Source organism: Candoia aspera, chromosome 3, assembly GCF_035149785.1.
Source record: "Candoia aspera isolate rCanAsp1 chromosome 3, rCanAsp1.hap2, whole genome shotgun sequence".
Classification (NCBI taxonomy): Eukaryota; Metazoa; Chordata; class Lepidosauria; order Squamata; family Boidae; genus Candoia; species Candoia aspera.
Genome location: NC_086155.1, coordinates 35,599,202 through 35,615,005, shown reverse-complemented (window position 1 = coordinate 35,615,005; position 15,804 = coordinate 35,599,202). Strand labels below are relative to the sequence as shown.

Below are 15,804 nucleotides of genomic sequence, written 5' to 3'. Positions count from 1 at the left end.
ATGAGCCAGGCAGGGTCCTTACTCTTGTGGATGCAAAGACCCACAGATTGTATGCACAACTGTTTTTTTCTTGCAGCCAATCATGCTTAATAGGCAATAGTCTACAAAAGTGTGGAGGGCTCTGAATGCCTGAATATGGGCAAAGTCTGATGTGCTTCTGAAAACTGGTTTTCTAAATGCATTAATTTGATAATTTCCTAACATGTCTTACAGTGTGTTATGCCTAATTATAGTTCTTTTCTTTTCATCCCTTCAAGTCAGCTTGGACTCCTGGCAACTGCCTGGACAAGTTACTGCAGTTTTCTTGGCAAGATTTCAGAAGTGGTTTGCCATTGCCTGCTTCCTAGGGCTGAGGGGGAGTGACTGGCCCAAGGTCACCCAGCTGGCTTTGTGCCTAATGCAGGACTAGAACTCACGGTCTCCTGATTTCTAGTCTGATGCCTTAACCACTACATCAAACTGGCTCTCTAATTATGCTGCTATAGCCATCCCAATTTCAGCAGAAAGAAAGCTGAGGCTATCTTTTCTTCATGAGGACACTATTTCCCAGATTTCTATAGTGCAGCTTTCCCCACATGGCCTCCTCAAGATGTGTTGAATTGTGAGAATTCCCAGTCACTGATAAAAACATCCTCTTGATAGTGCCATGTTTTCCACAGAGCCACTATTCAGTAGCCAGAATGACGCTTTTGGATACCCTGACTCTCTCCTTACTTAAGATTGCTGCCAAATGAAAACCTACTTTTAGAAGAGTTTGTGTTGGTACATCTTTTGCCTATGTTGTTGCTAATGCTGACTTGGTTCCTTAGGGTATCAAACTAGCAGTGCCCAATTTTCCCAGCTCAACAGCCACCCCAGCTTTGCCTGAAATGTCAAGAACCTCATGGGGCAGGGCCTGGTTTGGGGTGAGGTTTCATGAGTTTTCAGTGGGATGCAGCCCTCAAGTTGCACTGTTTACATCTCTACATTAAGCTGTAGTAATATTATAAAGCTGGACTGGTTTTATTGTACTTTCTAGCTCCTTTTTAATGAAATGTAGGTAACAATTATACAAGTAAGCAGATGATCATCTGTCTTCAACTTAAAGCTCTACGGCCTCCTTTGTTAAGGAGCAACTCCATGGTATTTTATTTATTTATTACACCACAGTCAGTTTGAGGAACCAAAACAGGAACAGGCTGAAGGCTAAATTGCTTTGAATAGCCTCAAGATCACAGTGGCTGATGCTGCAAGCCAAAAGGACCTGGTTCAAATACTACTTCTACCTCCACTGTTTTTTGTTTGTGTGTGTGTTAAATTTACTGTATATCCAATATTTCCTCTAAGAGCTAGAGACAGTGAATACAGCACTCCTAGGTGACATAGAAAAGTTATTTCTGCATAGCAGGAACTGAGTTCTTTGTTATGCTTTCCCATGTGCTTAGAGCTGTAATGTGTCCAGAAATTTTGAGGCAAAAGAAAAAACAAAGAGTTATTTCCCTAGAAACACCCTCCATAAATTTAAGAAAAAAATAAAATAAATGCAACAGAAGTAGACTGAAAACCACTTCATTGTTTTCTAAAATATATAAGTTGGTTACTTGTAAAAATGTTTGAAAAATACGTGTATTTTATATTAATTCTGTACTATATTTTAGACTTGTATACCACTTACTGTCCTTTGGGATTCAGGTAGTTAATACATTTTATAAATTTGTAAATTTATAAATAAATAATACATAAATAAATGTTTGATGTGTACAATTGAGAAGTATGGGTTTCTGACAATAAACATTTTAAATTATTTGTTAGAAATGGAATTAGAAGCTACTGGTTTCTAAGGAAGGAAATGTATCTTTATTTTTGCCTTTACAGGAGAAGCTGGCTGCCAAAATAATAATAACAACAACATAAGAAATAATGGTTTTTTATTTTTGCTAATAATAAAATGATAAAGTAAAATTTAATTAATACTGTAGTAAAATAAAGCTGTAATAAAATTAAACTGTGATATTGTAGTAAAGTAAGATTATAGCACAATAAAATAAAGTGGATTCTGACTTTTGTTTATCAAATACAGAAAGCAATTGTTTTCTGAAAAAGCTCAGAAGAAAGAAGGGGCAAAGCTTAGAATATATATTTTGCCACATGAAACAGTGACCTATCAGTCTCATTTTCTGAACTTCCTCAACTTGAAATACTATTAGGATCTTCTACCTCTTCTGATCTTTTTCTAAGAATCATTTTTCACTGACTGCTAAAACTAATAGTTTTGAGACAAACTTCTCCATTCCTCATCTTCTAATTTATTTCTTGGTTTGGTATATTTGCAAAGACAGACCAATTTGTTTGTTTGCTCTCTTGCGTTTATGGCCATCCAACTTGAACACCACAAGTCTGAGAAGCTTACAATGATTTTTTAAATTTTTTTAAAAAGGACTCAGAAAACATGGGGGGATTGGTTATTTTTTTTTCCTGATAATTACTTTTTCCTGATTTTTTTTTTCAGGGCCTTCCCATCTCTAGGTATGCCCAAACTTCAGCCCACCAGAAACATGAGCGCTTGCTCCCCATATCTTAATAACTGCAGTTTCCCAACTGGTCTTCATCCAATGGTATATTTTCACCTGGCCTTTCATATCTTTCATGTTCATAGCATTTTTCATCCCCTTTTTGTCCTTCTTGTTCTTCTTCTTCTTGCAACAGCATTTCTTGCAGATGCAAAAGCAGCAGGTCAGCAGCAACAGTCCGGCAACAACAGCAATGGCAATCAGGGCCCATGGCGGCACTGTGAAAATATATGCAGAAAATGGGGAGAGGGGTAGCAGGAAGTGTAGCCAGAGATTTACATTACATGCACAGCCAGCAAATGCCGTTTCGAAGGCTGTGCAGAGCCTTTGAAGGAGAATTACAAGCCACACTGTGTGTGCATGCCCAGGCTACTTCTGCCTGTGGCTGTGCCTTCATCTGCAAGGAAAGATGGCAGAGGAAGATTCTCAAGCTTCTCCTCTGAGCCTTCCAGAGGATGCAGCTGCCTCAACTACCTCAGGACGGGCTCTTTGCAGAATGCCCCTTTTCATGCTTTGCAGTACTTTTTTTTTTTTAAATGGCATTTCTTTTTCATATCTTTTAGTCCAGGGACACCTACACAACTTAGATCAAAACATTAAAAGCAACATTTAAGGAAGCACAGAAACATACAATGGCCAGGCAAATTGGGGCCATTATCTGAGTGCAGGGTCAATCTCTGCTAAAACTGGCAAGATAATTACTGCTGCAAGGCCAGAAGCAATGAGCTTGGGAAGGTATTCCATAATTAGGTAGTTACGACTCATAATATTTCTGAACGACACCCCTCAAACGGCAGATCCTATGGATAATCTATTTCCCATACAGACCCTTTTCCCAGTGTCTAACATTTTACTGGCCTCTTTTATTTTCTATAAAGAGAGTCATTTCTCCAGGTGACTTGTTAAAGATTAAGTCAGTATGTTCGCAACAAATTAAACTATCTCACCTAGAAATTAGATTTAACATATCCATTTTAGTGTGGCCCATCTCCTTTTCTTTCTCTCTCTCAGCAGAAACTCACTACAATGAAAGAAGTATTTCAGGCCATTTCACAACTTTTCTCAATAAGTATAACTAAGTAGTTTGTCCCCTTTAACCCAATTAAATAATTATATTTCTTGCTACTTATAATAAAAAGGGCAGGAAGCTGGGTGGGCAGCTAACCTCTGCATTCCACTGATATGCAAAATGTTAGAAATTGCAAGGATGGAACAGTTAGATCAGGAACCATACTGATACCAAATATGTCCAAAATAAGATCATGCTACTTACAGGGTATACTTTTTATTTCATTCATGAACTTGTCTTTTAATTTTGCAAAAGTATCCTCTGTGCTCTCCACTGGGCCTGAGATCTGCGTTGCATTTTCCAGTGAGACTGCTGGTGCCACTGTGGTGGTAGGAGATACCGTACCACCTGTAGTAACAGCTATTATGGGTTCAGGTTTGGGGTGTTTTTTGAAGAAGTTCCAAGTCATCTTGACTGCTTTTTAGGCACTCTGAAAACCACAGAGACATTACATAGTTCAGCCCAAACCTTTCCTAGAATATTTCACTTAGTACGGAAAACAACATTATGCATAACGTAGAAGGCTCAAAATCTTGCTTTTCCAAGTAATTTACATACATAATTAGGTTATTTATATTTGCAGCAGTATCTCAGAATATCTCATAAAAGGACAATCTTTTTTTTCCTTAGAGCAATAGCTGATGATAAAAAGTAGAGTGACAAGGAAGACCACATACGGTGTTTCCATTGCCCAATTCTGCTTTATAGAAGTGCCTATCACTGAGGAAAATGATCCAAAGCTACATCTGTGTGTGTGGTAAAAGAATGTGAACCTCTAGGATTATCAGTTCATTTGAAAGGGAATTTAGAGTCAGGTGTTTCAATCAATGGGATGATAATCAGGTGTGAGTGTGGGTTCTTATTTAAAGAATGGGATTCTGGGTACGCACTATCAAAGTCTGTTCTTTATAGCATAGGTATGTAGAAGTGTGTCATGGCTCTGACAAAGGAGATTTCTGAAGACCTCCAGAAAACAATTGGTGATGCTTACAAGGCTGTAAAAGGTTACAAAACTATTTCCAAAGAGTGTGGACTCCACCAGTCCACTGTCAGGCAAATTGTGTACATAGGGAGGCAACTCAACGTCATTATTACCGTCCTCAGGAGTGGTTGACCATCAAAGTTCACACTTTACAAGGCGTGTAATATTTTAAGAGCTCTCAAAGAAACCCAGGGTATGTCTAAGAAATTAAAGGCCTCTCTTGCATTGGCAAAAGTGTTCATGAGACCATCAGGAGAACACTGAACAACAATGGTGTGCATGGCAGGGTTGCAAGGAGAATACCACTACTCTCCAAAAAGAACATTTCTGCCTGTTTACAGTTTGTGAAATATGTAGCTTTGGATCATTTTCCTCAATAAGTCAATGAATAAGTATAATGTTTTTGACTCATTTGTTTACTTGGGTTCTCCTTATCTAGTTTTAGGACTTGTATGAAGAACAGATCACATTTCAATATATTTATGCAGATATATTGAAAATTCAAAAGGGTTCACAAACTTTCAAGCACCACTGTATATAAGATTATAGTGGAATTGTGTTATATGGATTTGGAACATACGAAGCAGGAGGTAGGTGCATAATTGGCACAAAACTCTTCAGCCAAAGCTTACCAAACTGCAATCAGTCCTCCTGTGACAACACCTTCTCAATATAACACTGAAAAAAGACATCATACTTAGCATAGGTGACTGGAATGCTGAAGTTGGAAGGAAAATAGCATCTGGAATAATGAGAAAATTAAGGCTTGACATACAAAATAAAGCAGGTGACCCAGAGTTCTGCCAGGATAATTTGATGTTTATAGCAGTACCTTTTTCCAACAACCTAAAAAACAGGTCCACTCATGGACACTGCCATGCAAACAACATTGAAATCAAATTGATTGTAAATATTTTTCAAGTAAAGTTGGAGTTCTACTCAGTCAACAAAAGCAAGACCTGGTGCTGGCTGTAGCTTAGATCATGACATTCTTGTAAAATTCCAACTTAAATTAAGGGAAACAAATAACATCATTAAGCTAACAATCTCAACAATATTCCATGCAAATATGGGGTGACCTAAAGAACAGATAAGATAAATAGTAAAAAATAAAGAACACCAGATTTACTAAGTAGAATGCCTGAAGGACTGTAGAACAAAATTCATGATTATCATTAAAGATAAAGAAATTAAAAATGTTCCTCATTGTAATAAAGTAAAAGAAGGCACGAATCACAACTATTAGCTTGAAGAACAGAACTTCTGAGCTTGATTTTCAGTAGCTCTCCTCTCACTCCATGAGATCTCAATGCATGCTAAATACAGTGGAGTCTACTCTCTACTAAATGGGGTTTAGTACGTTTAAATAGTACTTATTATTAAATAGTACTATTTAACACAGTACTTATTCTTATGTTTCATGGTAGACATATGTTATGGTCCTCAATACAAAGTAACAGCAGAATAAGTTAAAACTGGCAATAGGGCAAGAGGGAGTCCAGATTTAGGAGTATTCAGTAAATGGCTTTCCAGCTTCACAAGTAGCTTAATTAGCCCTTAAAATGAAGTGGATGCATTCTGAAGGACACTTGCATGGTGACTATTAATGTGATGCATAGTAGAGGTTAAGGCAAATTCTTTTTCCTAGTTTGTAGATATTTTCCCCCCTTCCTTTCCTCTTGTGCATCAGAAGAGGCCAAATTTAGACAAGATATTGCAAGGGATGAGCTTTCGTTGGGAATTGAAAGTACACTGAAAACGCAGGATACATTTTATCAGAGGAGCATTCCACCCTTTCAGTTATATACACTGTTTTAGGTTTTATGCAGAGGATTCAACTGGTCATGGCAGAAAAGGCATCTCTCCCTCCTTCTACCTCATATAAGTTATGCTTGAGCAGAGTGAAGGGAAATTGGGCTGTAGATAGAAGGGATGAGGAACTCACCACTACCAAGATTCAGTGTCCCCATATCTGAAACTGGTTTTCGTTTACCCTGGGGGATGCAAATACTCATGTATACCCAGTTATTTTATAAGAGTTGGATTTTATCTTGCTGCTTTTTGGTAGGTTTCAAAATCTCAACCCTACTTCACCCACAAATCCACCTTTTTTCAGAACATGGCTTTCCATTCTTTCACATAGGAGGATTCCTACATATTTATGTCACCAAATGGTAAATAACAAATACCTCTTTTTTGGTTTTGCTCTTTTGCATCTCTAAGTGATTAAAGTCAGGTCTAGTTAGCCAACAAGTAATGTGCAAGCTACAGACCAAGTATAATAGTTTCTTTCCTTTTGTAATGATTTAACATTTGGAGCACAGAGAAGAGGTCAAAAGGATGAGGGCATATTGATGGAAAAGGGGAGGGCAAACTCCAACCTGGCGGTGGAATGGCTAATGAATCCATCAATTTCTTTCTGCTTCTTTCCCATTATAACTTCATTTCAAATATCTGTCAGTGGGAGGGGGACTATTTAACAAGCAGGCGTCAAACTAAATGACAGTTCTACAAAATGTAAAGGAGGGAGGTGAGTCCTTATCCATCAGGTGCTTTATGCTGATAGATAGATGATAGATAGATAGATAGATAGATAGATAGATAGATAGATAGATAGATAGATAGATAGATAGGCTAAGAGAGATTCATTCATTTTATTTGCGACCCACCTTACTAAAGAGAGATTCTTCACAGCTTTTGGACTCAAGTAGGAGATGCAGTATCCATAAGCATACTGCTATTTTGTCTACCTGAATTACACAGCTGGGTAACAAAGGCAAACTGCAGCATAGATGAATATGAAATGTTTAAGGCCAAGCTCTGTAATGTTTGCAATTTTAAACTAAATTATGTGGCATATTCAGGCACACTGTCAAAATTTAATCCATCAATTCAATACCTTTTCCTTGTATTTTCTACTGACATTACTGTCCCCATTCCTGCTGTGAAAGAGGGCAAAACAGGAAACAAAACAAAACAAAATGTGCAGAGTAGAGAGAAATGGATGCTATTCTAAAATTACTGTCTTCAGGGGAATACACTGAATTGTTTTAGTTTCTAGAACAACAAAAGTTATATTTCTCCACTGCATGCTTTTTGAAAATGCAGATAATGGGAGAAAAATATAGGGAAACTGTACAAATGCTCCGAATATAACCTTCAGGCTTGCTGAAAAAATGATCAAGTATCTAGAAAGAATATATGCAGAAAATTTTTGTACTGTTGCAGAATTTTCCCTACCCTCCATCCTTGAATATGTAATTGCTATCCTAGGATCAAAATTACATGAGATGATAAGGAATCAGCTGTTTTCAGAGTAAATTAGGTTGGGACCACAATACGGCACTGTCTTCCCAGTCACAGTCCCTCCCTGATGGATTTGTCCTCAGTGGAAAGTGCCCCTCATGATTCAGTTATTTTTAAGCACTTTTGAAAAACAAAGATCTGTATGGCATGACTGGATTATGGGTTTGCCCAAATCTTGGGCAAATAAATGCTCTATTTCCTGTTATTTACTAAGCTACTTGAGAACACGTTTTCTTTTCCCATGACTGTTCTTGCTCAAGAGCCTCTGGTGATGCTTTCAAAATAGTTGAGAAAAATAATAAGCCAAATCTTGCCCCCGCAAAAGCCATGGTCGATCCTTGTCAGCAAGAATTGCTCTTGACTTTGACTATTTTTCTTTAATAACACATTCTATCAATTGTTGTTAAGATATTGGCCTATAATTTCCTGTATTCTCCACCAAGCCTTTTAAATATTTGAATCATTTTGCACATATTCCAGTTCTTAGAAAGAGATGCTTGAAGAAATGTTCCACTTTATGGTTTTAAGATCATAACAACTTGCTCTTCATCTACCCCCTTCCCTTCCCTTCCACAATTCGCTCACTCTTCGGAACAGTTTTAATTGTCATCTGATTGTAGAGTTTCAGAGTGGTTTTAACACCTACAGTAAGTGTTAATTGGTCTAGCTTGACTGTAATTTCTTTCCCAATTACTGAGAAAACAGAAACTGCAACAAAGATTCCCCAGGTCTTTATATCCCTTCAGCCACTTTCCCTGGCTAGAATTAGTGGTAAGTCCAAATTCCTGTAAACAGCCCCTAAAACATCTGACTTCAACTTGGCAGAAATGTAGGACACGCCAGAAGCAAGTGCTGAATTTGTTGAGAATGGGTAAGGGAAATAAAGACAGAAAGCATGACAAATGGACTAAGGATGTCTACCATCAGGACTGAAAAGAACTGAGAAAAGCTTTCTGATATTCACTGAAGATAAAAAGAGAACTATTAATAACCCAGGATGGAAATGGAATCCATTGCTCAAAAATTGCCAAAACTTTGAAAAATTTTTCCACCAACAGTTCAAAATAACTTTAGCTATGGAAAAAGTGATCAGGAGTATATACAGGATGTACTTTTGACAACTGCAATGTCTGTGTCATTCTTTTTTGCTCAAGGCAAGCTGCTGGAGGTTGCCAGAAGCAATTTTACTGATTTCATTTAAAAAGCAAGTGTCATTTTCTTCCCAGATAGGAGTACTAAACATAAAATCATCCCCCACCACCAAAACAGACATTTTTAATAATCATCATCTTTCAAGCATTTTTTAAAAACCACTACCATTAAATTGAGATAAGCAACCTGATTCTCCCCAAATCCCATGATGCAGCTGTCAGAACTGCTCCAAAAGTTGCAGCTCTAGTTCCTGTTAAATATGCTCATGTGGGAAAACTATGAAACGCACAGGAAATAATCATATTAGCATTTAAAAGACTCATTTAATTTAATTTTTATTTTAGAAGCACCCACATTTTAAAGATCAGCTTACAGCACATCACTCAAAGACCAAGTGATGTCCTTGGTTTGAAAAATGCTCCTATTTTAATTGGTCCAATTAATATTGTAAAGCTTCTGGAGTGTGGCCCCACCCAATTATTATAGGCCCCCCTCTTTTCTAAGCAATAACATGTTCCAGGGCTATGCTTGTCAAGGTTTCACTTCCGAGGAGCAAAGGGGGAAGCAGGGATTCCCTTCTGAGCGCGCAGGTGGAGGTAGTAATGCCTAAAGACAAGTGACTCTAACATCCTTTAGTTCAAAGTATGCTCTCTCTGTCTCTCTCTTGGCTGGCTTTGCACATTCCACTAAACCATGATGAGTTTTATTTGTATAACGTATTTATTAGCATGAAGTGTGAATCCAACCATTATGGTTTGTAAACTTCGGTGATTTTTTTGCCAGAGGCAAAGAAGAGGTTTTAAAATAAACCTTAGCTTAATGTGGAGTCCTTGGTGCTCTCTGAGCTTGGTTGTTTGCTTGCAGACATTTCATTACCCCACTCAGTAACATCATCAGTGCTAATGAGTGTGGGGTTTGCTCCCTGTTTACATACAGTAGCTTGCCTTACATGGTCAGTCAAAACCAGCACCTTGAATTGAACCTGGAAGCAAACTGGCGACCAATGCAGCTTGCAAAGCAGAGGTGTAATGTGTGCCATTCTGGGGGCACATGTAACTGCCCATGCTGCCACATTTTGCACCAGTTGAAGCTTCCAGATGCACTTAGGGCAGCCCATGTAAAGCGTGTTACAATAGTTCCTTTGGGAGGTGACCAGGGCATGAGTAACTGTGAGCAGTGATCAGTGAGCCCGGAGGGCTGTGAAGACCCGTCTCTTCCCACAAGCACTGGGCTAGGAGGTCTGTGCCTGGGGAGAAGGGTACTTTTGTTTCTGTTTTTTATGAATTGTTGTGAGCTGCCTAGAGTCATCATATGAGATAGGTGGCCATATAAGTCCTGTAAACAAACAAACAAGCAAACAATCCCCTTTGCCTGGGTTACATCCCCCCTGATCACAGAGCTTACTGGGATGACTGCTTCTCAGGTCCACAGGCCTCATGGGGATACAATTTTCATTTATTTTATTTATTTATTTCTATCCCACTCTTATTATTTTTATTTTTATAAATAACTCAAGGTGGCGAACATACTTAATACTCCTTCCTCCTCCTCTTTTCCCCACAACAACAACCCTGTGAGGTGAGTTGGGCTGAGAGAGAGTGACTGGCCCAAGGTCACCCAGCCGGCTTTCATGCCTAAGGCGGGACTAGAACTCTCAGTCTCCTGGTTTCTAGCCTGTTGCCTTAACCACTAGACCAAACTGGCAAACTGGATACAATCAGGGGATACCTCTTTGAATGCTACCTTTCAAATGAGAATGTGGGGCATAAATGAATTAAATTAATGTTTGTTTGTTTATTGTTACAATTCTGGGCATTTTGACTATAATCCTGGGGAAATGCAGTTTTCTTACAACCAGTAAGTTTAGCTAAAGAAAAGCTATTTGAGCAACCTGAGTTTCCATACTAATAATCCCTCTCCATCCTTTGTGCAGTAGTTCTATAAAAGACAATAGAGAGAAACCTACGAACGTAAAGGAAACATTTATGGTGACATTCTGATCACTTCTCATTCAGTGCAACCTGGACTTTTCATACTGTTCAGTCCTAACCTTTGCACCAATCCTCCCAACCATCATCTGAGAAGTTGGCAAACAGCATCTTGCATATCATGCAAAGACAGAGTTAATTCTGCTGCAGTAGATGAAAAATGGAGAGGAAAAAGTGCTGAGTCACTAGGCTACCTTTCACTGCAGCACTTTCATCCCACCCGACACACAAAGCAATCCCAGAGCAGGAGCAGCTGAGCCAATCTTCTTTATTTCCAGGAGGAGGATTCTCCCAGGACGTCACTTCTATGCTGATAGGGGCATAGAAGGACATGGGCTATATGTTCAGTCCCCTGGAGTTATAGCAGCCACCTGACTGCAGAGGCTGATACATCCATGTCACCTATTCCTTCTCCATGCTTACATTCCAGCATTCTGGGGGGCACCACCTTTACAAAATTGCAGACTTAATTCAGATCCCCCACACTCATATTATCTAGCTTAGTGTTTCTCAACCTTGGCAATTTTAAGATGTGTGGATTTCAACTCCCAGAATTCCCCAGCCAGCTACCAATTCTGATAGCTTTGTTAACAATTCTACCTCTCAATGTTTCATTTTTAAAACATACTCAGACACGCCCTAAGTTTCTTTTCCCTGTTCCAACTTTTTAAAAATCCTCCCAAGAAACTATGGAGGATGGGTACAAGAGTGGAAAAACATTTTCTATGCACTTTCACATATTAAGAACTGATCTGAGCATGCATTTATTTGTAAACCCATTGGTAACACAAATATAAAATCTGTACAGCCTAAAGCACAAGTTTTCTTCTGCCTTTGTAATGGACAGTGATACAGGAGTGATTAGGACGTACAGTAGATAATATATTTGAATATCCCATTCCCTTGATATATATTACCTGTTTATAAGCACTAATACAATTCTGAAAGATAGATCCGTCTCATAAACATGTTATTGATATCTAAAAGCAGTGTCATGGCAGGGACAAGATTTGAACTGATTTTCATGATTTGCAGCTTAATCTCTTAGGTAGCAAGCCCAGTTTCTTTAGTCAATTGAATTCAGTGAGATTTTCTCCTGAATTAGGACTGTATAACCCATGATGTTATATTGCACCAGCTCTCTCTCTCTCCTCCTTTAACATCTTTCAGACTTGGCACAAATCGTGCAGAGTTGCATTAAGTTGCAGACCTTACAGGAGAGGGCTCTTCTCAGCTGTCAAAATGTGATCTCGCAAGAACAGCCCTGCTACATCAGGTCAAAACCCTTCTTAGTTCACATTTTGAATTCAGAGCAACCAGCCAGATACCGCTGGAGTTTTCCCAGGCAGGAGATGGAGACATATTCATCTCCCATTCTGTTCCTCTGCAGCTAATATCTGGAGACACGAATCCCCCAACCTGGAGATAACGCAGCATCTTCAGATTAAGAGGCCTTGACAGAATTTATCCTCCATGAATTCATCCAACCCCCTTTCGAAGCCATTCAACTTAGTGGCTATCACCATATCTAATAGTAATGAATCCTGCTGGTCAAATATATACTATATGAAGGAGGATGTTATTTCCCTAAATGAAATAGCTGCTTTTCAGGCAGCTTCATTGGATCATCTTTCATCCTAACCCACTTTTGTCCCTGCCATGTGTGATTTTATATATATCTGCCATGTCCACACCTGCCATTCTCCATTTTTCTAAGCTAAAGAATCCCAAATGTTTCAGATTTTTCCCATAAGGAAGCTGTCTGAGTTGCCTGGTAATTTTGGTTGCCTTCTGCCTTTTTTCTAGCTCTGCTATATCCTTTTTCAAATGTGGTGACCAAAACTGCACCCAGTGCTCCAGAAGCAGATTTGCTGAAGGACAATACTGTGTTGGCAGTTTTGTTAATGATCTCTAGTGTGGAATTTGCCTTTCTCACAACTGCCACACACTGACCCACCATCTTCATTGAGCAGGTTCCTCTCCCTTAACTGGCTTAACTTGTCAGAAGCTTCCCAAACATCTGACACGGCACAGCTAATTAAGGATCTTTATTATACACCAAAAGTGAAATCACATCAAGCAGTTATTTTTCTTCTGTTACGGCCCATTCTTATACTGCAGTATAAACTGGCTCTCTATATAAGGACTTATATAGCTGCCCATTTTATAACAACAACCCTGGCTGGCACACAAAATATTAACATCTGCCTGCTCATGTTCCCAGCAACTGAGCCTTATTTTCCATGATTTTCTCTAATTTATAATTTTAAAGTCATGCAGGTAAATGATGAGTTCTCTGACTGAATTCCCACATTATGCTAAGCTATGATTTATGTACCATTTCCTGAATAAACCAAAATTTGCTTGTTTCACACAACATACTAAGAGCTAGTTTACAAGCTACAGTGGCTAAGTTCATGTAACTTCAAATGAACTGTCATGGCTTGGCATGTTGTGTGAACCAGACCAACTGCTCAATATAATAAACTCCACAGTGCAGCTATACACTATGTGAATTATAGTACTGCTTTTTGATTGTTCTGAATTTCCCACATTAAGTCTGGATGACCCAAACTTTAAGTTCCAAAATTAACTTCAATCTATTTACTTCCTCTGTATCACGCAAAGCTTTTATATCTCTTTGGGTACATCCAGATGGACAGTGCCTAATATTACTGCATTTGTAAAGCTATTCCATGTTTTTCTCCATTTCCTTTGGTATGAAAATAAAATAGTAAAAATTGTGGGAAAATAAGCTATGGCATTTGGACAACACCTGCATCTCTTAAAAGGAGAAAATGCAATTAGACGATAATGGTGTCATCTGGGAACAGTTTTTGTAGCTATAGCATCAAACAATTTCTCTCTCCCCCCATACTTACCTCTGGACATAACACCCTCCCTAATACAGGGCTGAGGTTCCCCAGGCTTAGAGAGGTCAGTACCAAAAAGAGATCACATTTTTTTGTGTTCCAGTGAGGCTTCCTCAGAGCAGCAGTTCAGAAGTGGGATCACCTTACAGTATTTCTAGTCTCTGTGGTATTTGATTTGGGGGGGGGGTGTGATTGGAGTTCAGGCTTCCAGGAATTCTCTGGCTCTTCTGCTGTTTGGTCAATAACTGACCATGCAGATAACATGTAGGTCATTAAATGAAATGGACTTTGTATGTCTATGTTGAATATATGTTTTTTCTGTTTGGTCTATTTCCCCATTAAGCTCCTTTTTTTTAACAATAGTTGAATTATTTAAGAGGAAATTCTCATTGAATCCTTCCTAATGAGTCATACTGCATAATTGCAAACTTACCTTTTGTGTTCTTAAGGTTTTAGTACAATTTCTGTTAAATGCTGATCTTTGTGGAGTGCTTTGGACTACAAGAATGTGGTTCTTTCTTCCTAAGAGGTTTCCTTCGCTACAACAGACCCAGGCTGAACAGAGAAGTCCTCAATATAAAGGGTCAGAATGTTCCATCTGGACAAATTAAGTATATCAAGAGCTTCAATCTGAGTGTTGGAAAGAAGTGGTTGACTAATCATATAAAATAATCCATCTTTCAAATTCATGTATGTTTTGAGATCAAATTATGTTTTCAACGAAGTGTGATTTACTGAACTCAGACATAAAGAAACAACATTTCATTCCAAATTCTAAACAAAAGCATTATTTTTTTTCCTCACTCATGAAGGAGAAATGTAAGCATGCTTAATAAAGAGATGATGTGGTATCATGATTAAGGATTAGCAAGGGGAAGACTCAGGATCAAGTCTATCTTCAGCCACAGAAATTCACTGAGGGATTTTGAGCCAATCATTCTCTCTCAGCCCAAATTACATCACAGGGTATTGTTGTAGGGGTAAAATATGAACTCCTAGGGGAAAGATGGGATATAAAACGAACAGATAAATAATAATACCAGCACAGTACAGTGACTAAGGAGACTTAAGCTCAGCCATAGAAACTCACTGGATGACTTTGTGCCTGTCATTACCTCTTCATGTAAATTACCTCACTGGGCTATGATTATAGGGATAAAATGAAAGGAAGAAGCATTGTGTACTCATGGAGCTATGTAAATACACTAATAAAATAACTGAGTGAGTGAACAGAAGAACAAACAGTAGTTTGGCAAGAGAAACCAGGAGTCTGTGAGTTCCAGTCCTACCTTAGGCATGAAAGCCGGCTGGGTGACCTTGGGCCAGCCACTCTCTCTCAGCCCAACTCACCTCACAGGGTTGTTGTTGTGGGGAAAACAGGAGGAGGAAGGAGTATTAGATATGTTTGTCACTTTGAGTTATTTATTAAAATAATAAAGGCAGGATAAAAGTAAATAAAATAAAATAAAGATAATTCAGTGGGGAAGGCTCCTTCCTTCCTTCCTTCCTTCCTTCCTTCCTTCCTTCCTTCCTTCCTTCCTTCCTTCTATTTCTCATTCTTCCAGTTCAGGCTAGAACTCACTAAAAGAGGCAGCTTTCAGGAGCTCATGACCAGAGTGAGTGAAAAGGGAGCAAATGGAGTAGATCTGCATGGCAATTTGGCTCAGGAAGTGGTGGGGCAGACTCAGCAACACTGACAGCGACAGAAGCATCCCTGGGTGAAATATCTGTCTTCCTCTCTGAAAAAGAACCCAAACTACACTTGCTGCCAAGTGCAAGCTTGTGTCCTTATTGGAAGAGAAAGTAAAGGGGGTTGAGGAAAGAGTTTATATACTAAAGCACATCAGGGAGAACAAGAAATTCCTGGGCAGGACAGCTGAAGCTT

At 38.8% G+C, this 15,804-nt stretch overlaps 1 protein-coding gene across 1 annotated transcript in view; it reads right to left on the bottom strand.

The window, feature by feature from the left end:
- The window catches only part of SYT2 (synaptotagmin 2), a 145,623-nt gene that overhangs the window by 20,431 nt on the left and 109,388 nt on the right, over positions 1-15,804 (bottom strand). The window contains 2 exon segments of the mRNA XM_063297358.1: positions 2,607-2,767; positions 3,823-4,048. Of these exon segments, the coding sequence (XP_063153428.1) occupies positions 2,607-2,767; positions 3,823-4,027 (366 nt within the window). The 5' untranslated portion in view covers positions 4,028-4,048.